General features: G+C 41.6%; 1 protein-coding gene across 1 annotated transcript in view; it reads left to right on the top strand.

Moving 5' to 3' along the window:
* Positions 1-24,431, top strand: part of LOC122787923 (dynein beta chain, flagellar outer arm-like) — a 5,188,001-nt gene that overhangs the window by 843,521 nt on the left and 4,320,049 nt on the right. Inside the window, exon 24 of the mRNA XM_044054850.1 lies at positions 21,826-21,996. Coding sequence (XP_043910785.1) covers positions 21,826-21,996 — 171 coding nt within the window. The remainder of the gene's footprint in view (positions 1-21,825; positions 21,997-24,431) is intronic.

The following is a 24,431-nucleotide window of genomic DNA, read 5'->3' as shown; positions in this document are numbered from 1 at the left end:
ATCTGAACTATCTGATGAATTATTAGCCCTGAAGGCATGAGCTTCCAAAGTAGTATTCTGTGATGCAGTAGTTTCAGCCATGTGTTTAGTGGTACGAGTCCAAAGAGAGAAAAGAAAAAACAGCAAATAGTACCACACTCCACCAAAGAAAGCTCACCCTCTCCAAAGTCTCAAAAAAAAAAACAAAAAAAAAAAAAAACAATTGGTGAGCAATTCTCCAAGGCTGAATAGGACAAAAAAATGTTCCTTCACGCTGGTAAGAAAATGCTTTATTTACTGGATAAGCGCTTTCATGGGGTTTCCGCTTCTTCAGATCCATCTAAAACAACATTAAAAACTCAGCTATATATACATACAAAAAGAATAAAGCTAGTGCTTAGCCAAATCCCAGTTCAGCAAAGAAATAAATCAGCAAACCAAAAACGTCACTGGGAACTGCTGCTGTACAATGCTGTAAAATGTTTATTAAAACACAAAACAAACCAAAAAGTATCAAAGTGAGCGCTTTCGGGCTAGGCCCTTCTTCAGACAAAGTGCTTCTCACAAACATCACATTTTAAAATAAACATACACCAATCACTCTTCAGTAAAAAACCCCACCCTGTTTTGATTGTTAGAGTAGTGGCAATGTGTTTTTAATGATGACTTGTTAGTTTCAGCTAACAATCAAAACAGGGTGGGTTTTTTTACTGAAGAGTGATTGGTGTATGTTTATTTTAAAATGTGATGTTTGTGAGAAGCACTTTGTCTGAAGAAGGGCCTAGCCCGAAAGAGCTCACTTTGATACTTTTTGGTTTGTTTTGTGTTTTAATAAACATTTTACAGCATTTGTACAGCAGCAGTTCCCAGTGACGTTTTTGGTTTGCTATATATACATACACTAGTTAAAACCACATGATAAAATCCTAATACAAATCCATTAGCATCTCTTAATTAATGCAGATCTTAAAGGAATACTAGCATTCAAGCCAGGATCTCTGAGTTTGTAATGCTATAACCCACTTTACTTCTAAATCCTCTAGATGGTTATTAATATCACCCCTCCTTAATCCAGGTTTAACAACTTGTAGCACCCTGAAACAAAAAAACATTGTGTCCTGTAGACTCAGAATGTGCTGCTAAAGCATTAGTATGTACATGATTCCTAATGTTACTAAGATGTTCCAATATTCTCTTCTTAAGTTGGCGTGTAGTCTTACCTACATAAAAGCAAGAGCATTGTATGCAGGTAGCTAAGTATATTAAAAGACTAGTATTGCAAGTGGTTAACAGTGTGGGAATAAATTCCATACCAGTATTAGGATGAATAAAATTCTGTACTGTGGTAATAGAAGAATAAGCTCTACATTTCCCATGTGGGAATGTACCTGTCCTCTGTGGACATTCTGGATCTAAATGCTTATGGCCATAACATAACTTTCACTTCAGGCTCATATTGTTCCTAAAGACAAAGCCAGGTTCTTCCCACAACCTTCCTGATGTTATTGTCAGCCAACAGAATGGGCCAATTCTTTTTCACAATATCACAAAACTGATATATGTTACTAGAAAAGGTAAATGATACCCTAGATTTCTTCCTGGCCAGTGTCAAATTCCCATCATGTGTAGTAGGCTCCCTGTGCCTATTAGAGAAATATGACGCTCCTATGTTATCTCTACAGATGTCCATCTCTACTTGTGTAATTCTGTATAACTGGTCTGAATATCCCCTGTGTGCAAGGTTTTCTAAAAAAGTATCAAATGTCTTATACATTTGTGTCTCATCTGTATTAAGACGGGAAATTGTCAACGTCTGCCCTATTACAACATTGGGGAATATATGTGCTGGATGCATGCCGGACATATGTAACACATTATTCTTCCAGCAGGCCTTCCTAAACAACTTGGTACCCAGTTCTCCCGATCCATTTTTATATATGGTCACATCCAAGAAGTCTATCATAGTTGATGACCATTCCATGACAAATTTGAGAAAGCTGGTAGCATTCTCCAAATAGGTGATGAATCCTTCTAGTTGTGGAACACTAGCTTTCCACACAAAAGGATATCATCAACAAAACTCCCATAGTATAATACATGTTGCTTGTATATGTCATTATTCAACAGGTATTCCTCCTCCCATTGTGCCAACAGTAAGGGCAGACGTTGCCAATTTCCCATCTTAATAAAGATGAGACACAAATTCATAAGACATTTGATACATCTCCCATTAGATCTGTGAGCCTTCCTGCCACTACTCATACAATTTATTTCCTTTACTAATCTGTCCTTCCATTTTGGTGCCCCAGGATCCAACATTTCCAAGATTTCTGATGTCAGATCCAAAGAGAATTACATATTTGACTCTTGACAGTCTCCCTGACCAGCTCTGCTCCTATGTCTTCAGATCGGGATGAGTCCCAGAGCTGAAGTGTAGGATCTGTCCCTGCCCCTTGGTGCCTTGGTATTTGATAGCTCAGGTCTGGTTCCTTCCTTGAAGCATGGATCAGGTTGGAGTTGCGATCTGCCTGTACTGGAACATTCAGCTCCTGTGTGGATGGCCATGGCTTCAATGGGTCTGTCTGCCTTCTAGGTTGTGGAAAGGGTTTTATCTCAATCTAGGGAGCCAGTCTTTCCTACATCCTTGGATCCTACCCCATTTCCTTCTGTAGTTCGAGCTCTGATCCCATCAGACTAACTCCACAGGGACAGCCAGCTCCACCTAGTATCCAGTTGGCACAAATGGAAGAACTACCCCTCTCTTTGGACACCTCCCCAGAACATCCCCATGAAGAGGTTCACTGGAAGAGAATGTGCAAGAGGAGGCACATGGATTCCCCTTTGGAATCTCTCACTGAAGATATTGATTTCAATGAAGGGGAAGGATACCCAGATCACCACCTGATAATGTCTCATTTGAAGACATTTTAGAGATCCTTAAGCAGAAAGGAGGTTGGTCCCCTGATAATCCTTCTCATGAGGAGTCAGTATTTCTGGAGGCTTTGGTGCTGACCCATCTACATCTTGGGTGACTCCCCTGGCCGATGAATTTATCAACCTGGTCTGTCATCAGGCATGGAAGGAACTGGGTGTGGTTGAATCTCTCCTGTGCCACCCAGACAAGATTTTAGCCTCTCCAAAGGATAAACCTCACTGGAGAAAAGGGGTCCCTGTCAATGCAATGATTGTGGTGGCAGCCACCAAGGAGGAGTTTGTGGAACACATCTCCTCAGTCTACCCACCTAAAAGAGAATCTGATTCACTGGACAGATTTGGAAAGCATGTATTTGCTTCAGCAACCTTTGCCCTGAGGTCTCTGAATTACCTGTCACACTTTACAAGTCTACAGAGAGATTTGACCAAAGAACTGTCAAAATCTCTTTCAAAGTTTATGTCTGCAGAAGATTATAAAAGATAATCTTCTTGTTTGGTCACTGTTTTATCTATTTTGAATACATCTATAAGATTTATCTCTCACACAGCAGAAGGTATGTCACACATGCCCATTTCAGGCATTGCTGTAAGGAGACATGCCTGGATGCAGCTAGGTGACTTTGTGGAGGCTTTTAAATCTTCTTTCATCAGTGCTCCTTAAGATGGAACATCTCTGTTTGGACCTTCTGTGAAATAAATGCTTTCCCACAGTGAACAAGAAGGAAAGACTCTGTTTGCCATAGGGATTCAATTTTCTACCCCTCAATTATCTTTTTCAAGGAATTAGAGAGGTAGCAAAAAAATGTGGTTCCGTAAATTCCAGGGATCTTTTCAGGGTTCGCATTGAGACAACTCCTTCTGAGTCAGAAGAGGGATTTGAAAGGAAGACATCATCCACATGGCAGAGGAGGCCTGCAAAATCAGGGCTCCCAAGATTCCTTCCCAGACAGACCCTTTCAGTGCTCTTGAAGGGCTTCCTGACTGCCTGCCTTTGGAAGCAGTTGGGGGATGCTTGGCCTTGCACCCAGAAGCCTGTGCTGCTATAACAAAAGATTCCTGGGTGCTAAAAATAATATCCAGAGGTTGCTTAATACCCCTTTCCCAAATGCCCACTTCCAGAAGGAAGAAACTCCCTGATGTTCCACACAGTTAGAGGGAAGCTGCAGCACAAGAAATTCAAAAGCTGCTGGACAAGAGTCATCCAGGAGGTCCCACCAGGCCAAAGAGAATTTGGAACTTACTCATGTTTCTTTTTGTGCCAAAAAAGACAGGGAACTGAGACAAATTTAGGATCTAAGTAATCTGATCTAGTTTTTGAGGAAATCACAGTTTTGAATGGTCATTGTTCAGTCCAGAATACCTTTTCAAAAGGACGATTGGATGTGCTCCATTAACCTTCAGAATGTGTACTATCAAATCAAAATAGACAGGTATGCCCAGAGACATTTAAACATTTGGCTGGGAGGCAGTCATTATCAGTTCAGAGCCCTGCCCTTTGGACTCACTACAGCCTCAGGGTGTTAACCAAGTGTATGACAGTGGTAGCAGGTTACCTGAGACTACAAGAATTCTGAGTGTTTCTATATATAGATGACTGGCTTCTCACTGACCCAATCATGCATCTCTCTCCTAGAACAGTCCAGGGACTATTTGCTCCAGATTTGCTAATCAATAGGCATAACAGTTAATAGTGACAAATATAAACTGATACCAGTACAGAGCCTGGAGTTCCTTGGTGCCCACTTAAGCACAATAAATCAGATTGTTTCCTTACCTTCTCAGCTTGTATACACACTTAGATCTCAAGTTCATCACATTCTTTAACAGCCAAAATGAACAGGAAAGTAAATTGCTCAATAAAAGCAGCCAAAACCAAAAGAAAAATAGAGCAATTCCACCAAGGCACGACTCCACTGGTATTTTCCACACATTGAAACACACTTTCTTCAGAATAAAACCATAAACGCTGTTATCACTACAGATGCGTTTTCGTCCTCTAATGACTTCCTCAGATGAAACAGAAATGCATACCTTTTACAATTCTTCCCCTAAAATACCCTCCACTTAATTAATACTGCTATCCAATTGGTGTATATTCTTAATGTGATTAAGAATCTGATTCCTTGGTACAAAGCATCATTTCCAGAGGGTATTTCATACCATTCTCTCCCCCTCCCACTTCTGTAAACAGAATCCCGGATGTTTCACCCAGTCTCAGGGAACAAGCAACCATAGAGGTCTGCAAGTTGCTAGAAAAAAAGAGTCATCCAGCCAGTTCCAGCAGACCAAGTTGGATTCAGAACTTACTCAAGATTCTTTTTGGTTCCAAAGAAAACAGGGGACTGGAGACCTATCTTGGACCTCAACAGACTCAACCAATTTGTAAAAAAAAAGAGAAGTTCTGAATGGTCATGCTTCAGGTCATTCTTCCCTTTTTAGGGAAAGGCGATGTGCTCCATCGATCTCAAGGACGCGTACTACCACATAAAGATGGACAGATGCCCCAGAGATCACCTGCGTTTCTGGCTGGGAGCCAATCGTTACCAGTTTTGAGCCTGCCCTTTGGTCTCACTACAGCCCCCAGAGTGTTCACCAAATGCATGGCAGTGGTCACGGCTCACCTGAGGTGTCTAGGATTCCAGGTGTTTCCATATCTAGGCGATTGGCTCCTCACCGCTACCACCAGGCATCAATTGATTTGGGCAACACAATCTACTGACACTGCCACCACTTAGATATTACAGTCAACTTTGAAAAGTCTGCCTTGTTGCCATCGCAGCATATCATCTTTATAGGAGCAGAGTTAGATACCTCAACCACCACTCTACGTCTTCCAGTCGAAAGGGTCTCACTTCTTCGCCAACACGTCAACTCATTGGTGTCAAAGAACAGAGCTACAGTCGCAGAGGTCTTGAAAGCACTAGGTTTGATGGTGGCAGCAATTCCAGCCATTCCACTCACAAGGATGCATATGCGAATCCTGCACTGGCTCATGTTCACTCAATGGTCTTACCAGAAGTTACCAATGAACCATATGATTCTCATCACAAATTCTTGCAAGAGAGACCTTCTGTGGTGGTTGACGTCTCTTCATGTCACATTAGGAAAACTCTTTGTGCCCCCCCCCCCAGTAGCCACTGTGACCACGGACGCTTCCCTGATAAGGTGGGGGGGGGGCATTTCCAGGGAAAGACTGCCCAAGGCACATGGATGGATCAAGAGTCACATTTGCATATCAATGTTCTGGAGCTGAGAGCAGTACGTCTGGCATTGCAGTACTTCCAGGACTCTCTTCCTCTAGGGACAATTGCAGTTCAGACAGACAACATGTCAGTGGTCTGGTACTTGAACAAACAAGGTGGAACCAAGTCTTACCCCCTTTGTCGAGAAGCCCTTAGGGTATGGCAGTGGGCTGTGTCATCCTAGCATTTTCTGTTAGCAATGCACATTCCGGGGAAATCCAACATGATAGCGGACAAGCTGAGCAGGGCGATCCTGTTGCCTCATGAGTGGTCTCTCAAGAAACATGTTGCGGACTTGATTTCCCACAAATGGGGCCAGCCTTTCTGCAACCTCTGTGCCAGTCACATCAGTACCAAATGCAGAAGCTACTTTGCCCTGATACCACCTCCGGGACATCCCCCGAGAGACGCACTCATACACGATTGGCCTCCGGGTCTCCTATATGCATTCCCACCTATTCCATTGATACCCAGGTTTTTACAGAAAGCAAAATCACTGGGAAGGACTGTTATCCTCATAGCCCCCCATTGTCCTCAACAGATTTGGTTCCCTTTCCTTCACCATCATCTGCTGGAGGATCCATGGATCCTGGATGCAGTTCCAGACCTCTTTACACACCCGTCAGGGGACCTCCATCCTTCATTGCAGTCTCTAAAGCTGACTGCTTGGCTGATCCACTTCCCCAAATAGCCAGGCTTCATTCACTCTCAGATGACACAAGACAAATTTTATTGTCTTCTCATAAGCCATCCACCAGAAAACTATATCGCAGTAAGTGGAAAAGGTTCTCAGTTTGGGCCAGTATACAAAAACTTTAACCTTTCCGAGCTCTACTGTCATCCATTTTAGAATTTTTGACAATGATTTTTAAGGAAGGAGCAGCAGCTGCCACAGTTCGGGTTCAGTTAGCCGCCATATCAAATTTCCACCTTGGATTCGATGGGTTAAATGTTATGGCCCATAAGTTATCTAAAGTTTTTCTTAAAGGTGTTTTTCACATGAGACCTCCTGTCAAAATCCCTTATTCTCCCTGGAATTTGATTTTTATGCTGTCTGAAATAATTCTTCCCCCCTTCAAACCAGCATAATCTTGTGATCTCAAATTTTTGTCCTGGAAAACTATTTTTCTAGTGGCCATTACTTCTACCCGCAGAGTGTCAGAACTTCAAGCATTATCTATCAGACCTCCTTACATGATTTTCCATGCTGATCGAGTATCTCTCAGGACAAACCCCTCCTTTTTGCCTAAAGTCTGTTCCGAGTCCAATATCATTCAGGTCATTGAATTGCCAGTCTTTTTTCCCAACCATTCCAACAAATTGGAATACATGCTGCACAAACTTGACGTACACAGACAGCTCAGATTTTATCTTGATAGAACTAAGGATATTAGAAAATCAGATCAACTCTTCGTATCCTTTTCGGAGACCAGAAAAGGTATACCAGTGGCTAAGACAACCCTTTTAAAATGGTTATCGGATTGTATCTCATTTGTTCATGCAAATGGTAACATACCTTTGCCACACATAGCAAAGGCTCATTCAACCAGAGCCATTTCTACATCTTCTGCTTTTCAAGCTAAATTGCCCCTTGACAACATTTGTGCTGCAGCCACTTGGTCTAAGCCTCATACCTTTATCACTCATTACAAAGTAGATAAGGCTTCCAGGGACAGGTCTTCTTTTGGTTCCACGGTCCTGAAAAATGTACTCCCGTGAGCCACCCAGGATTGCGGGTGCTAGGGACACTACCCATCAGTGAGAATAAACGGAGAGATTTAACAACTTCACATAAAGAAGTTATGTACTCACCATAACGTTCCATGTGGGTTGTTTATCTTGCCTTTATTCTCACTTCCCTCCCGCCATGCCCCTCCTGGCTGACAGTTGACGTAGAGGCTAGTATCATCCTGGTTTTTCAATACTTCTTCTTCCTTCTTGGTGAGTGCTGCCCTTACATGGGTTTATATACACGCAGCAAACAAGATCTGAGGTAATTCCAGCAGTGCATCATGGGATAAGGGGCTTGGTCTCGAGCTACTGGCAAACCTTGAGCTTTGCTATATGCCGTGCCAAAGCTGAGGATCGGCTCCGAACTCATCAGTGAGAATAAAGGCGAGATAAACAACTCACATGGAACATTATGGTGAGTACATAACTTCTTTTTTCTTTGCATTGAGTTTTAAGCCATAGCTTCGGTACCAGTCATTTGTTATGTTAGACCCTCTTGTAAGATGTTAGTGCCTTACATAGATTCTATGACATCTCCCAGTTTGCAATCATCTGTAAACCTGGTCAGCCAGAGGTCTTTGACATTAGCCTTGACTTCTGAGAAGTAGATGCAATAGAGGAGCGGGCCCAGCAAAAAGAGCCTTGAGGGACTACACTGGTGACTGGCCTCTTTGAGGAGGAGGTCTCACCAATACTAACATCCTGGGTACTATCTGTGAGCCAGCTGGCTATCCAGTGTTTATACCTAATTCCATAAGTTTGTGAACAGTGCCAGAGTGGGGTACTGTATCAAATACCTTTGCCAGGTCCATTGCTTCTCACCTGGTTCACTAGGCATGACCTTCCTTTGACAAAGCCAGATTGGGATGTATCCAGTGTCTGAAGGTCTCCTATGTCTTTGTTGATCATTTCCATGATAATTCTTTCCATGGCTTTGCATATAAGACTACTCAGACTAATGCGTCTGCAGCTTCTAAGATTTGTTGATGGCCTACCCTTATGAAGAGGGATGACTGTTGCAGATCTCCATTCTTGTGGCACAAAGTCTGTTTTAAAACTATAGTTAAATAGTAACTGCTTTGACTCTGATGGGTCAGGATCTGATGTCACTTTTCATTCTGTCCTCAAACCTTTGGGTTTGGATCCCATCCTTGGATGTGACTCACCTATCTGAAAGCCCGTGGTGATCACAAAAGCATTCGAGCAAGTGCCTTACTCACAATGCACCTCCCTCAATTACCTCAGATGTCATTTGTTACTTCTAGGGATAGAAGTGGTTCTTCCTTGTGCTCTTGAGTGACTTAAAGTTAAGTGTTTTATTGTTTTTTGCTTTTGTCTTTTTCCTCTTTTTTACCTTTAACTGTCTTAATCCAATACCTTAAACAATTTGATTCTTTCCCTTACCTTTATATTTACTTTTTCTGTACTATCTATAGTACTCCACCCCCTCCATATACTTTGGTGTATTTTCTTACTACCATTGTGGGTAGATCTTCCCCTTTAGTTCTTTTCTGCAAAAAAAAAGAACATTAAACTCAGATTTTGGTCTATCTCTAACCTTTTCTCATGGCTGATAAAGATAAAGCCCCAGCGGGGTTCAAAAAATGTACAAAGTTTGGCCACAAAATTCCTGTCTCTGACTCACACTTGTGTGTTTATTGCCTAGGTCCTTTCAGACTTCCTGAGGACTGTTCTATCTGCCACTCTTTTAATCCTAGGGCTCTTACTGAGGATAAAAACAAATAAATCTTTAGGGGATTTTTGATATCTTCCTTCTCTGAGGCAATACCTGGAGCTCCTTCTGAAAAACAAAAGACTGCTCCACCAACTCCTAGCAAGCACTTCTTCTTTCACAGTGTCAGAAAAAGTGAAAAAGAGACCTCCTACAGATCCAAAAAAGAGACTCACCAAACTGTCAGATCCAACCTCCCACTCAGATGAAAGATATGATGAATTGGGCTATTTGGGACAGGCCTCTCCCTTGGAACCTAAGAACACCAAGACAGACATCAAGGATCACAGCACTTCAGATCTGACTTTAAAAATTCCATTACCAAGGACTCATTAATCTCCTTTTATAGATCTGGTCCCTTCCAGGGTTCCTTCCCCATTTTTGGAGAGGCCAAGATCTCCCACTGTTGTGTCCACTCGCTCATCAAGGAGCCTAGCCGAAGAAGACATGGAGATATTGGTGAAGAGGATTCTATCGACACAAAGTGTGCCTAGTGTCCCATTGGCTCCTACCCCTTTGGGTCAGGAGATTTGACCATCCACAACTCAACCTTTGCAGATTCCTCCTTCAACTCCCATCTCGGTCTAGGAGTTCTTGGATCTGAGTCATCCGGATCCATCTGTCTGAGACTGGAGAACTTCTGGGATCAAAGGCTTGCCTTGAGTTCTTTGGCTCCATTGGATCCGGAGAGCTTTTGGAGCTGAAGCTACCCTGTCGGGTCTGGGATGCTACTGTTGACTCCAAAGTTTTTGGAGATTTCTTGAAATCTCGGAACCTTGAGAAGGATAAGCTCGGCTCTGACGTCAGCCTTAGAGACGTGTTCCTTAGAGCATGGAGGGACTTTGATCCAGAGGTTATTACCTTTGGGTCCCTGGTCCTTCTCTTCTCTGGGGGGTTCTGTCTTTGAGGTCATGGAGAGGGCTTTGTCTGCATCTCAGGCAAAGATGGTACCCATCCCCTGGGATGCTCAAACTGTTGGCTTGACACCTCTACACCAGGAGGCTCACCTAACCTCTTAACAGCGACAGCTGGTACTGAAATTTCCATCTTCCCAACATGGTATTCAATCATCTTCTGATCCCTCTACAGAATATCCCACTGAAGAAGTTCCTATGAAGTGGACATGTAAATGGAAGCACGTTGACTCCACAGTAGGGTTCATCATGAAAGTTACAGATTTTGATAAAGAACAACAAAAAACACCAAATTGTCAGCTGCCAAAAACACTCATAGGAAATGTTTAATAGAAATTGACAGAAAAACATTAAAAGCATTCACAGTTAAACACTTTCATCTTTTTGTTACCAAAACATGTATTTATTTAGTTATTTATTTATTTGTTTGTTTGTTTTACATTTATTTACTGGGAGAGTCTGAAAGGGCAGGTTGCCCATCTTCAGCAGAGGCCCAGGGAGAAAAGCTCCAAAACAGTATAATAGTAGCAATAATAATGAGTTCCCCAGGGCTCAGTCCTAGGACCCCTCCTGTTCAGCATATACTTCTCAGAGGTACAGGCAAGCACAGGAGGACTATGGCTGACCAAGTTCGCAGACAACTGAACACTAGGGGCTATAATTGACTCTCCAGCTGACACAGACATCCTCCAAAAGGGTCTCACTGAGACGGATACCTGGTGTCAAAATCATGGCCTCAAGCTAAATGCCAAAAAGTGCATAGCCATTCCCTTTGGAAAAAACAAAGTACCCACAAACTACCACATAGGTGGTAGTCCCCTAAATACGGAAGACGTAATAAGGGTTCTGGGGACCCAAGTAGATAGTAATCTCACCTTTGATAATCACATCGCCAAAGTGGTTAGAAAATCCTTCTACATGGCCCATCTAATCACAAAAGGGTTCGCATCCAGATCAAAAGAGGTCATTGTGCCCCTCTTCTCATCAAACCCATCATTTGGGATGTACCTTACAAGACACCTGCAACAGCTGGAAAGACCACAGGAGTACCTCACCAAGAGGATCATTGGCCTCAAATAGATGCCTTATGCAGCTCGACTGAAGAAACTCCAGCTGTACTCAGGTGCATACCGCCTACTCAGAGGTGATCTCTGCCTGTCATACAAGGCCATGTCCAACCCAGAATTGATGGACATGCTCCACCTAAAGAAAACCTTATCCCCTCGAGCCACACGCTCTAGGGATCTAAACCTCACCACAACAATAAATAGGACATGCTGGAGGGATAGATTCCTGTCGCAGAGACTTCCCATGCTTTGGAACAAGATTCCAATCTACATTAGGCAGAGCTCCTCACTAACACTCTTCAAAAGAAACCTTGACGAGTGGATGGGAGACAGAAAGTTTACCCCGGGGATCACTTCAGTGGCTGTGCTGGACAGAGGCACAGGGAACTAATCTAAGGGGGCGGCAAAAGCCAACACATTCTGGCTAGGCTTATAAATGCCTTTGAGCAGATAGCCTAGTACCTACCTATGAACCTAATACAGAAATATTTGCATATATTTGCAAAATTATACATAGAAATAACAACAGAGTAGAGTATCATATGGTATAAGACTGGCAAAAAAAAATGTACGTACATAATTATGCATAAGAAAATTACATTTAGAATTTTTAAGAGAGAAATTCTTTCTAGAAGTTAGGATGAAGGATAGGAGTGAGCAAAATAAACCTTTAGCTTCTTAGGGAAATAAGATAGTAAGGAGGGCATGGACCCATGCTCCCTTGTGTATGACTAAGATAAATAAAACACTTGACAAATAGGGTATTTATCTATATGTATGGATTAGGTGCAGAATCTTTTTTATCAGACATCTAGAATATAGTATGATATTGGATCTAGTAGAGGGTTAACCAAGGTCTGATCTATTAACAGTTACATTGTCATGAGCTGGTTAGGTAGGACTGGAGGAGGATTTTAAAGTTATGTTTATTATCTAGGATCTGGATTTCTAGAAGAAGAGTGTTCCATATTTTTGAGATGGCACTAGAATAGAGGCAGTCACCAGAACTATTCTTGCTTTTGGATATTCAATTAATGCTTTGTTGGTGGATCTTAGTGGATGGTTATTAGTGTAGTGGTTAAGTAGGCCTTGCAGAACTGGAATTTTATTGGGGTGGTATAGGATCTGATGAGCTAATGTGAGCTGATTGTAAGAGAGTAAGTTTGGTAATTCTAGCCAGGATAGTTGTTTCAAGGCTAAACTGTGGTGGGACCTGAAATCTGAGTCAGTAGCAAATGCAGATATTTTCTTATAACAGCGGGTTAATTTGTTTAAGTCTCCTTTTTACTTCATCGAAGCAATAAATGTCGAACACAGTTGATCGATACAGTAAAATATCGAACAAGGATAAAAAAACAAAAAACAAAAAAAAACTAAAGGGCATAGGTGGGGGGGGCCAGCCCCCCTGCATCCCCCACACCTCGCTACTTAAATATACCAACTCCGAGACCACACTCATTGAGGTAAACGGAAATCTCCCCCTACGGAGATTTCCTTTTACCTAGCCAATATTCTTCGCTTTCGATTTTGTCTTGCTGACAATATCAGATTCGATGTTGTCAGCTTGCAACAATATACTGCAGACCTGTTAGGGTCTATGTTAAATCATTGAACACTTAAAAAAGCGAACAATGATTTATCGAACCCAAGTAAGCAAAAGCTTACATTCTCGAACGCTTAGAACAGCGATTTTTTTCTAAGGGGAAAAAAATCGCTGTTCCACAAAAAAAAAAAAAAAAAAAAAAAAAAAAAATTTAAAACATTACACCTCCCGATAGTCCCCTAGTCCACCCCTACTTAAATATACCAACTCCGAGATCGCACTACAGTGACGAAAACAGCAAAGTAACGGAAGTGGCCAAGCGATTTCTTTCCCAGGGAAAGAATTCGCTTATATGCCGTTTTGCTATTTTTCCTTTGTGTGCTTTCAAGTTCGATCAAGATGCATTCAAAAGAATGCATCTTTGACCATTTAATATGAACCTGTTAGTATGGAGGAAGCATAGAGTAGTCTGGAGAGTAGGTGGGTTTTTGCTATGGTAGCTCTACTGCTATTGATGAAATAGTTTTTGCATCTGTAGAGGGTGCCGAGCTTTTTATGGACTTTAGTTATAGTTTGCGCTATATATTTGTCGAATTTCATGTTGTTTTCTATAATAACACCTAATAGCTTGGTTGGACATTATCAGAATTCACCCTTGTTCTTGGTTGATGAGATTTTAGTGAAGGTGAAGGGTCTCCAAGTTCAACTCCTGAAGATGTCCAGTTTGGAGACATCCTTGAAACAGAGAGGTGGCTGGAAGTCCAGCAACCCTTCATCCAAGGAGTCTGTATTTTGGAGACATTTGGTACTGGCCCATCTACCTCCTGGGTGACTCCACCTGCTGACAAGCTCATGGAGTTGATCTCTGAGCAGGCATGGAAGACCTCAGACACCACTGACCCAATCCCTAAAAAGCCTGACAAGATTGTGCCTGCTCCTGAGTATAAGCAGTTCTGGGCAAAAAGGGTACCTGTTGATGCCTTGGTTGTGGCGGCAGCCCCCAAAATGTTACTCACCAAAGAGAGTTCCACTGTCCATCCTCCAAAGAGGGAGCCTAGTTTGATGAACAGATTTGGGAAGCCTGTCTATGCCTCAGTGACCTTTGCATTGAGATTGCGGAATTATTTGGCACATTTCACTAGATTACCAGGGGGACCTAATTAAGGAATTCTCTGATACCTTGTCAGGATCCATTTCTGAGGAAGTACAAGCCTCTGTATCATCCCAGTTAGTTACCCTGCAATCAGTTTCAAAGTTTTCCATGAGGTTGATCTCGAATATTGCTGAAGGAACCTCAAGGGCAGCAGGTTCCAGAGTTTCCATAAGGAGGCATGCCTGGATGCGCTTATGTGATTTTGCAGAGCCCTTCAAGTCGCTGTTCATCACTACTCCCTTTGAAAGCACATCCCTGTTTGGCCCCAAAGTTAAAGAGACATTAACCAAGTGTGAAAAGGATGGAAAGACCCTGTCTGCCATGGGCATACATTTTTCCATACTTCAACGATCCTTTTCCAGGAATCAACGAGGTACTGGGAAAATTTGGTTTACAAAGTACCAGGGCCCTTTCCAAGACGCACGTGGTGGAGGTTCCCCTAGGGGTAGAAGGGGGAACTTCAACAATGGACACCAAGCTCCTGGCACAGGAGACCTGCAAAACAGACAGTCCAGAGATTCCTTCTCTGATAGGCCCTTCCAGCGCTCCTGAATGGAGCCCTGATTGTCCACCTCTGGAGGCAATCTGGGTCGATTGTCTGTGTACCAGAGAGGCTGGCTAGAATTAACAACAGATACCTGGGTGAAGAGGATTATATCCAGAGGCTATATCATACCATTTTTCCACTCACCTCCAATATCAGAAAGATTCACAGATGTTCCATCCAGACAGAGGGAACAAGCAGCACATCAAATTAAAAAGCTGCTAGACAAAAGAGTCATCCAAGAAGTCCCACAAGACCAAAGAGAATCTGGAACTTATTCAACATTCTTTAGTGCCAAGGGAAACAGGGGACTGGAGACTGATATTGGATCTCACCAACTTAAACAAGTCAGTACAGAGAACCAAGTTTCGGATGGTCACAGTTCAGTCTAAACTCCTGTTCATGGGAAGAGATAATTGGATGTGCTCAATAGACCTTCAAGATGGGTACTATCACATAAAAATGAGCAAATGCTCCTGAAAGTACTTACACTTCCAGCTGGGAGCCAGTCATTACCAATTCAGAGTCTTGCCTTTTGGTCTCACTACAGCCCCCAGAGTGTTCTCCAAATGCATGGCAGTAGTAGCAGCTTACTTGAGACTGCAAGAATTCTGCATGTTTCTGTACCTCTATGACTGGCTCATTACCACCTCAACCAGGCATCAAGTGATACAGGGAAGAGATCATGTTCTCTACAGTTGTTCTCATCTAGGAATCACCGTAAATTATGAAAAGTCTCTTAGACCCAACTCATAACTTGGACTTTATAGGAGCACATTTCGATACAAAGACAATGACTGCTTCAATGCCCTATTCCAGAGCTGAGACCTTAAGATCACAAGTGAGGAAAATGGTCTGCAGTACCGAGATTTCTGCCCACTTGGTCCCTCAGGCTCTAGGAACTATGGCAGCGACAATAACTCTAGTTCCTCTATACAGATTCCACATGAGGATTCTACTGTGGTTGCTAGCCACTCAATGCTCAGTTCTTCATCATCCCATGTCAACCAGAATTCTCATCACCCAGAGTTGCAAGAAAGATCTCAAGTGATGGATTCAGTAAGACCAGGTTCTACAAGGCCATCCTATTACTCTTCCCCATCTCAAGGCCATAGTGACCACTGATGCTTCACAGCTGCAGTGGGGGGGGGGGGGCATTACCTGAGAAAGACTGTTCAAGGCACTTGGTCCGCTGTGGAGGCCAATCTGCATATCAACATCCTAGAGATGAGAACGGTGTTTATCACACTGCAGGCCTTTCAGAAAGATCTCCCCATAGGAACAATTGCAATCCAAATGGGCAACATGTCTGTGGTCTGGTACATCAAAAATAGGGAGGAACCAGATTTTACCCCTTGTGTCGAGAAGCACTAAGAGTTTGGCAATGGTTGATCTCATCCAACCACTTTCTAGTTGCAACACACATTCCAGGGACAGTGATTGTTTTAGCAGACAAGTTGAGCAGACACATTCTTCTGCCTCAAGAGGTCTCTCAACCTGAAGGTGACAGACATGATTTTCCATTAGTGGGGCCAACCTTGCTGTGATTTCTTTGCTTCCCCCTAAATAAAAAAATCAGCAGCTAATTTATCCTGATCCCCCACAGGGGGAGTCACTGAGAGATGCTGTCATTTACATTTGGCCCCCTGGTCTCCTTTAAGCCTTTCTTTCAGTTCCCTGATCACCAAATTTCTACAGAATGCTACCATGTTGAAGAGCAAAGTATTCCTCATTGCACCCTATTGCCCTCAACAGATTTGCTTCCCTTTCCTTTGGCCTCACTTGATTCATTGTCTGGATTCTGGATCCAATTCTGGGCCTCCTATCTCACCCAACAGGCATGGTCCATTCGAGTTTGTCCATTCGAGTTTATCCAGTCACAGGCTGACTGCCTGGCTTCTCCCATTCCATTAACAGCCAGACAACCTATGCTCTCATCCACAGTCCAGCACATCCTCATATCTTGCCAGAAGGCATCCACTCGAAAGCTGTAGCCCAGTAAGTGGAAAATATTTTCTTGCTGGGCCCATCAATGTGTTTAGACCCTTTTTCTGCTCCCTTACATGTTATTCCTGAATTCTTAACAATAATTTTCTCTACAGTCAGAGTCCAGCTAGTAGCCATTTCAAATTTCCATATGGGTTTTGATGGAGTTCGTGTTGCTTCACATAGACTATGCAAAACTTTTTTTAGTCATACTCTTCTTCTGAGAGCCACTTTCAGAGATCCAGCTCCTTCATGGGATCTCAATTTGGTGCTGCAACAACCTACTCAACCTCCCATTGAACCTGCAGCAAAATATGATCTTAAATATATTTCTTGGAAAACCTTTCTACTTGCCATTACTTCTGCCAGGAGAATTTCAAAGATTCAGGCCCTGTCTTTCAAATTGCCTTACTTGATTTTTCACAAGGACACGGTCACATTATGAACCAATCCTTCCTTTCTTCCAAAGGTAGTTTCTGAAATGAACATTAATCTGTTTACTTGCCAGTTTTCTTCCCTAATGTCTTCAATAGAGGTAAATACATTCTCCACTTATTAGATGCCCACAGACAACTATGTTTTTACCTACACAGAACTGTGAGTTTCAGGAAGTCAGACCAGTTATTTGTTTCTTTCTCTGGTATTAAACTAGGAAAGCCTATAACCTTGTCCAAATGATTGACCAACTGTATTTTGTTTATTTATAATAAATTAGGCATGACCTTACCAAAACCATTATGTGCTCATTCAACCAGAGCCATGGCTACATCTTCAGTTTTTCAGTACAGAACTTCCATGAATGACATTTACACAGCAGCAACTTGTGCTTCTTCTCACACTTTATTACAAGTTGGACCTAATCTCAAGATGAAGGACATCATTTGGTTCAGTGGTGCTCAGGAATATTCTTCCTTGAGTCCACCCAGGATTTCAGGTAGCTGGGGACTCTGTCCCAAAGCTTGAGGATAGAATGAAAATTTACATCAGATAAAGAAGTTATGTACTCACCATAACGTTCTATCTGTGTTACCTGTTTTTATTCTTCCTCAACACCCCTCCCACCAACCCCCTACCCTGGGTCTCCTGGCAGAGCAAGTGTTCCTTCTAAATTGTCCACTTCTTAGCCGCATAACCCCATAAAGAATTTCATATGCTTATTTTTGCATATTCCTTTCTCTCATCATTTTTTTCCTAGCAAACAAAATCTGAGGTAATTGAGGGAGTTGCATTGTGGGTAAGGCAGTTGCTTGAGAGCTTTTGTGATCACCATGAGCTTTCAGATGGCTAAGTTGGATCTGATGATTGGATCCGAACCCAAAGGTTGAGGAATAATGAAAATGGACAAAACAGATGGAATGTTATGGTGAGTACATAACTTATTTTTTTAAACAATTCAAGAGGCATCCCGGAATATTATTGGGGCCCATTGAGGCTGTGTTCTTCAACTTATCAAGCACAACCAGGACATGTTCTCTGTTTATAGCTGAAGGGGTTATGTTTGAAGGTATTTCTTGGGATGTGGCTGGGGGTGAGTGGGGGTTAAGACTGAAACTGAATTTGTCATCCAGCAGATTCACAGTATCTCCTGGCTCAGTGAATGTGGCACCATTAGCCATCAATTCAGCACACTGCTGTCTGCTGCATTTGAGGTTTCTGACATTGCTGAAGAAGGCCTTATGATTGCCTTTTGTCTGGGAGGCTGTCTTGACCTCAAAATTGGATTTATTGAACTTAATTAGCCCTCTTAGCTGCCTGTTTATTTTGATGAGAGAGTTCTTATTTTTATCGGAGTTACACTTCCTGATTTTTGCCATGATTTTTTTCCTTTTGTTGCATAACCTGTTTAATCTGAGATGCTACCAGAGTGGTTTATTTTTGGAGTTAGTTTTGGGCTTGCTTTCGGTATGTATAGCAGGCATTGTGCAGAGTTTCTGTGAACAATCCTACATAGGCTGCTGTGTCTTCTGGATTTGGAGGGGTACTGAATTTTGACAAACTGTCACTTAATAAAAGGTATTTTGCCCTGGAATAGTTCCTAACTGTTACTGGGTTTAGTGGAGTTACCAAGTTGAGTTTAATTTTGAAGAAGGCAGCTTTATGGTCAGACTTTACCAGGGAGGATGTGACATTGGGGGTGGTGCAGCATTCTTCCATATTTGTGAGTACAAGGTCCAGTATGTTTGAACCTCTAGTGGGTGTATGCACTAACTAACTAAGTGTGTTTATATTTACAAAGTCAGGGAATCTCTGTACCTACAGATTTGGGGCCATGTAGGATTCCCAGTCTATAGAAGGATAATTAAAGTCCCCCATAGGTAAGGTCCTTGGTTGGATGATGAATATCTCCAGTAGCTTTACCTATGTGTTATGCGCTATGAGTTTCATGGGGCATAGCAGGTGACCTATAGCTTGCTAGGATAAGGTATGAGATTTTATCTGTTGTGACCTGCAATGGAGAAACTCCAGCTCATTATCCTGTTTGACTAACCTAGAGGTATGCTTGTTATTGATGTATATCAAGACACCTTCATCTTTAGTACCTGTCTCTGCAGCTGCTGGTCTAAAAGTGCAGAATACACCGAAACCTTGCACTGTCAGGGCACTCTCTGCAGCTTTAAACCATGTCTTGGTAACTGCACAGATGTCTGTATTCTCTAAGGTGAGGAGAGTTTGCAGGAAGTTTAACTTTTTGTTTATGCTCCTGACATGGATTAGTAACACCTTCATGTTCAGTTGAGTTGATTTTGCTATGTGGGTAGGTTTGTCAATTTAGCATTGCCTAAAAATGGCTCTGTGGGGAAAGATAAAGTTTTAAAAGCCTAGAGAGTACAGGTGCAGACAATGCCTGGCAAAGCTACATGGTTTGTTAACCATGTTTTGCCATGATGACAAATATTGGAACCCCTTAGAATGATACCGGAAACTCGGCCAATTGTTAAAATCAATCATCTTTTATTGGTACTGTGGCATAATTCTTGGTGAAGGTTATATGCTTATCAGTGCTAGGCTCATACCATCCTGAGATGCATAGTCTGACAGATCTATAATGTATCTCTTCATATAGCCTAGGGAAGTATGTGTCAGATCATTTACACCTACATGGACTATGATGGAATCATACTGGTACCTGTAGTGCAGTGACTTGAGTGCATGCTCAGTTTGCTGGATCCTGATTCCAGCTTCTCCTTGCTCAGCCTGGTTAGAGGGATATCAGTATGTCTTACAATGCAGTCTCTTATGACTAGAGTCCTGGGAAGTGTGTTTGCTTGCCCTATGGGCTTTGTATTTGGGCCTCCACTGATTGAGGTTGTATGTATGTTGTTAGGTGTTGCTATTGTTGAGTGCTTTTGGGTTTGCTGAGGATAATCTTTGCAGATGGGTGTTCTATGAGGTCTTTTTTTTAGGAAGATTGCATTTAAGATCCTCAGCATATGTTGATCTCTGTGTGTTTGTTGTGTGCTGTCTGGGGAGTGCTGTGTGCATGGTTTTGACAACCTGTTGTGTTCTTTCATGCAAGAGTTTAAAGTCCAGTGACATTGTGTATGTACACCTGGCACATACTGTATCCATTACATTAAGGATTAAGTGGGTGTCAGTAAACATGAGACAACTGCTAACTTGACTCAAGATAATCATATCCACCAGGCTGTCTGCAGAGAAATTAGGAAATCACATATCCTACCAGTCTGGTCTTCTAATTTGTGAGCGACAAGAGTGTGGCATACAGGAGTTAAAAGAAGGCTATTAAGTGGGTTTTTCTGGGAGGGGGTTGGTGACAGACTAGGCTATAGCTTAAATTTAACAGTATTGACACCCAATTTGCAATTAGCTGCTCTAAGCTTGTCAGCGTGCAACATATTTGCTTTATATTTACCACTTTCCTCTGGGACTGTGGCTTCATTGGTAGCTTTCTGGAAGGGGTGGACTTGAAGTATTCTAATAGCAGCAGTTTGGCCCTCTGTATATACTTTTATAAAGTTCTGTAAGCTAGATTCCTTTTCCAGATTCAAAACAGGCTTTGCCATTCTCATATGCTTCTGGAGTCCTAGCTTTCTTTTCCTCCTCCCTTCCTATTTTCTAAGCTAAGATAATGTACCCAAATAGATTTGGCTACTGCAACAGTGATCTAATGTTGAATGTAGTACATTTGTGTAAGTAAACTTACTATAATAATAGATATTTTAATAGATTACTGTTGAAGTAGCAGCCCCTTTTTTTGGTGTGATTTTTATGGCATTGCCAGGGTATGTATATATATATATATATATATATATATATATATATATATATATATATATATATATATATATCCTTGTACATATAGTTGGCCTGTTGGTATTCCAGTTTCTGGATTCTTACCTCCCTTTACTAAGCAATACAGTTCTGATATTTTTTTTGGTGCTCTAACATTTATAGAAAGCTCCATTTCTGCTCCGGACAGTTACAGCTTGCAAAAGGTGCCCTTTAGCTTTGAAGAACTGTCAGGTCAGTGAGGGCAGGAACCAAGTAGCTTAGGATACTGCATCAGTGATGTATTAAGAGTTATGGTAAGTTTACTTACACATCTGTATTTTTTTTATCCTGTCCTTTGGTCATTTAAATATGGTGTTGCTTGGGATTCTTACAGCAGATTTTCAAGGAACATTATGCATGTCTACCCATTATAGCTTTTAGAAATTGAGGTGCATATTGTGTTTCTATTATTACTATTTACTTTTACTGTTACAACAGACAGTTCTTGCTTCAAATTCCTGAAGACTGTGTGAAGTACCTTCAGTTATTGGAGGTGCATCGATTTGAGTTAGATGGTATCTACTGCAACATTATACTGAACTGTTAAAAAATCGGGTCAGATTAAGGGCCAATTGTTTTACTGCTATAACAATTTGTTTCTCAAAGATTTTTTTTATTGTGAGTACACTCGCACAATTGTATTTTATGAAAGTTTACTTCATAAATCAAAGGGCAGATAAATTAATTATGTTGTTGATCTTCTGCAGCTTGCACCCATATTGTGTGTCCAGGCAGAGCTTATCCAGAATGAAGTTACATTTTCACCACCGCTGGATAAGACATCAGCAGAGAAAAGTATACTGGAACATATGGAAGACTGGCTGAAGTCTTTTCTTTTGAGAGGTTTGCTGGTGAAAATGCTCTCTTCTAGTACCAAGGTACCTGTCTTCCAGTGGCAGCATTATTATCTTTGTGATGTTTTATTTTACATTCTGAAAAATTTACATAATTTGTTGTATTTACATATGTCAGTATGCTAGTATTTAAACCTGATTGTCTTGTGTTGTAAAAGGTGGTTTGAAAGAGGAAATCTCCATTGCTTAAAATGAAGTGAATTATTAAGTGCTGAACTACCCCCCCCCCAAAATATATATATTAATCTGCCAATAAATCGTTGTGTGCCAGCAGAACTTGAAAGGTATGCCAGCAGAACTTGAAAGATACAATGAAATGTCATCAGGATCAGGAACTACAGCTATATAGCAAGTTTATATTAACTATTTGATGATGCAGATTAATAAATGCAAGTGATTGTTTTAAGCCATTCCTTCAAGGTATGCATTTCCCTGTGATTCTCACCTATCTGCACTTACTCTTTATGTAAGAGTTCAGGTATACTGCTTTTTTACCTTACTTTGACACAGCAAGCAAAGATGAGATCTGTGTGTTTGTTTGAGGGGAGATGTGTTGTTCTAGCCACCGATACTGCCAATCCATTCTTTGTAACTCTCATCTTGAATAATAACGGAGAAGAGCCTACAGGATTTTTATCTTACATGGTTATCAGATCAATAGACCATTATTTAGGGAAGAACTGAACTTCTATTCACTTGTATCAGTCATTATCCTGCCTGCTTTCTCAAACAGTTGAAGTCTAATTTTTAACTGAGACCTAGTGAACTTCTTACACTAATGCAAAAAAAAAAAAAAACCACGTGGAGTCAGAGTGAGAGGTAACTACATATTTATTTAATCATGAACTATACAAAAGGCATGCACATTCTGATGACACATACTTAATTCTGTTTTGGTTATAAGCCTGTAGGGTGATTTCTATAATGTATTTAAATGTTTATACGTCAAAGGTAAACTTAAGTTTATTAAAATTTATGATGCCAAGCACCAATGCAGTAAAATGTTGTTGTGTCTTTTGGCTTATCGCCACAGTGGAACTCTGGTCCACTAATGTTTGGTAGTGGATTTTTACGTGCAGAGTTACCAGCCCTGATGCACAACCTTCAACGAAGGCACGCCCATTCACATATGCCTACAGACAGAAGACGCTCTAGCTGAGAATCGAACGGGACAACGTCTTGCTGTGAGGCGACAACGCTGCCACCGCACCACTACCGCGGTACACCAATGCAGTAGTACTGCACAGTGTGCTAACAAATAACAGTAAAATAAATAATGAAAAGTCATAAACTGAAAAAATAGTTGGCTCTTCAGGCACCATTTAAAATTAAGCATCATGGGAGATTCACTAACCCTTTGGGGATAACATTCCAGAGACTACATGTCTTACATCAAAAGAGTGAGCTCTACCTATCTCCAAAACCATTTCAGGAACCTCCAGTATCCCAGGGGATAAGGAACATAAGGACCTATTGGGGCATAGAACAAGAAGCACTTTCAGATATAGGGGAGCCAGATTGCGTAGGGCTAAACAAACTAACACTAAAACGTTAAAGGTAATAGACAGACCTCGAAGCAATTACAGGCTTACAAGAACCAGAATTATGTGTAGATTGTGATGCCCCTGCACTGGCCCAGTAATCAAGGTGCCTCAATCCTCATCACTGGCAACAGTGGGGGACGTACACAATGGGAGGATAATAAGTACACACACAGTAAAGTACAATTTCCCTTAAGAGCACACAGAGATCATAGTCAGTCTGGGGCTGATTTCTTCTTCTTTCTCCAGATACCCAGTAAGACTCACCACTGGCACAGCTACAGATTGAGATCTCAGCTGAGTGGCCAAGCTAAGACCTCCAGTACCCTTTCTGTCCAGCCAGTGCTTTGTGTCCCTGCCCAGATAGCTGACACATACACACTGAGATTTGATTTATATGCAAACACACACACACACACACACACACACACACACACACACACACACACACACACACACACACACACACACACACACACACACCTGGGGAAGTCTGGCACATATTTACTAGCTTTGCCTCCTTCTGCCCAGATTATAAGGTAGTGCCACCAGCCACTACTTATCAGCTACTTAAGGCTATTAACAAAGGGTGTCCGATCCTAATGTGTAATATTACTATTAATCCAAATGAAAGTCTGACCAAAAGCAAGGCTGTATAGGAGTGGCCTGTACAGTGTCACTAAATACGTATGCAAGTACTGTCAGAGCTTAAATATATCTCAGAAATATCAGCCACAAAGGTAGGTATAAATATATTTAATAATAAATAATAAAAGAACAAGACAATACTAAATATGTATTCACAGTGACTTCAGAGTTCAAATCATAGGAAATATTTAAAACAGCAATGCAGGACAGTCTCAAACAAATACAAAAAACATCTAAACTAATCTTTACAATATTCCTAACCATATCTAA

This window comes from Protopterus annectens, chromosome 13.part0 (assembly GCF_019279795.1).
Source record: "Protopterus annectens isolate FY-2018-M chromosome 13.part0, PAN1.0, whole genome shotgun sequence".
Classification (NCBI taxonomy): Eukaryota; Metazoa; Chordata; order Ceratodontiformes; family Protopteridae; genus Protopterus; species Protopterus annectens.
The sequence above is the reverse complement of the archived record's forward strand: the minus strand, read 5'-3'. Positions and strand labels throughout refer to the sequence as shown.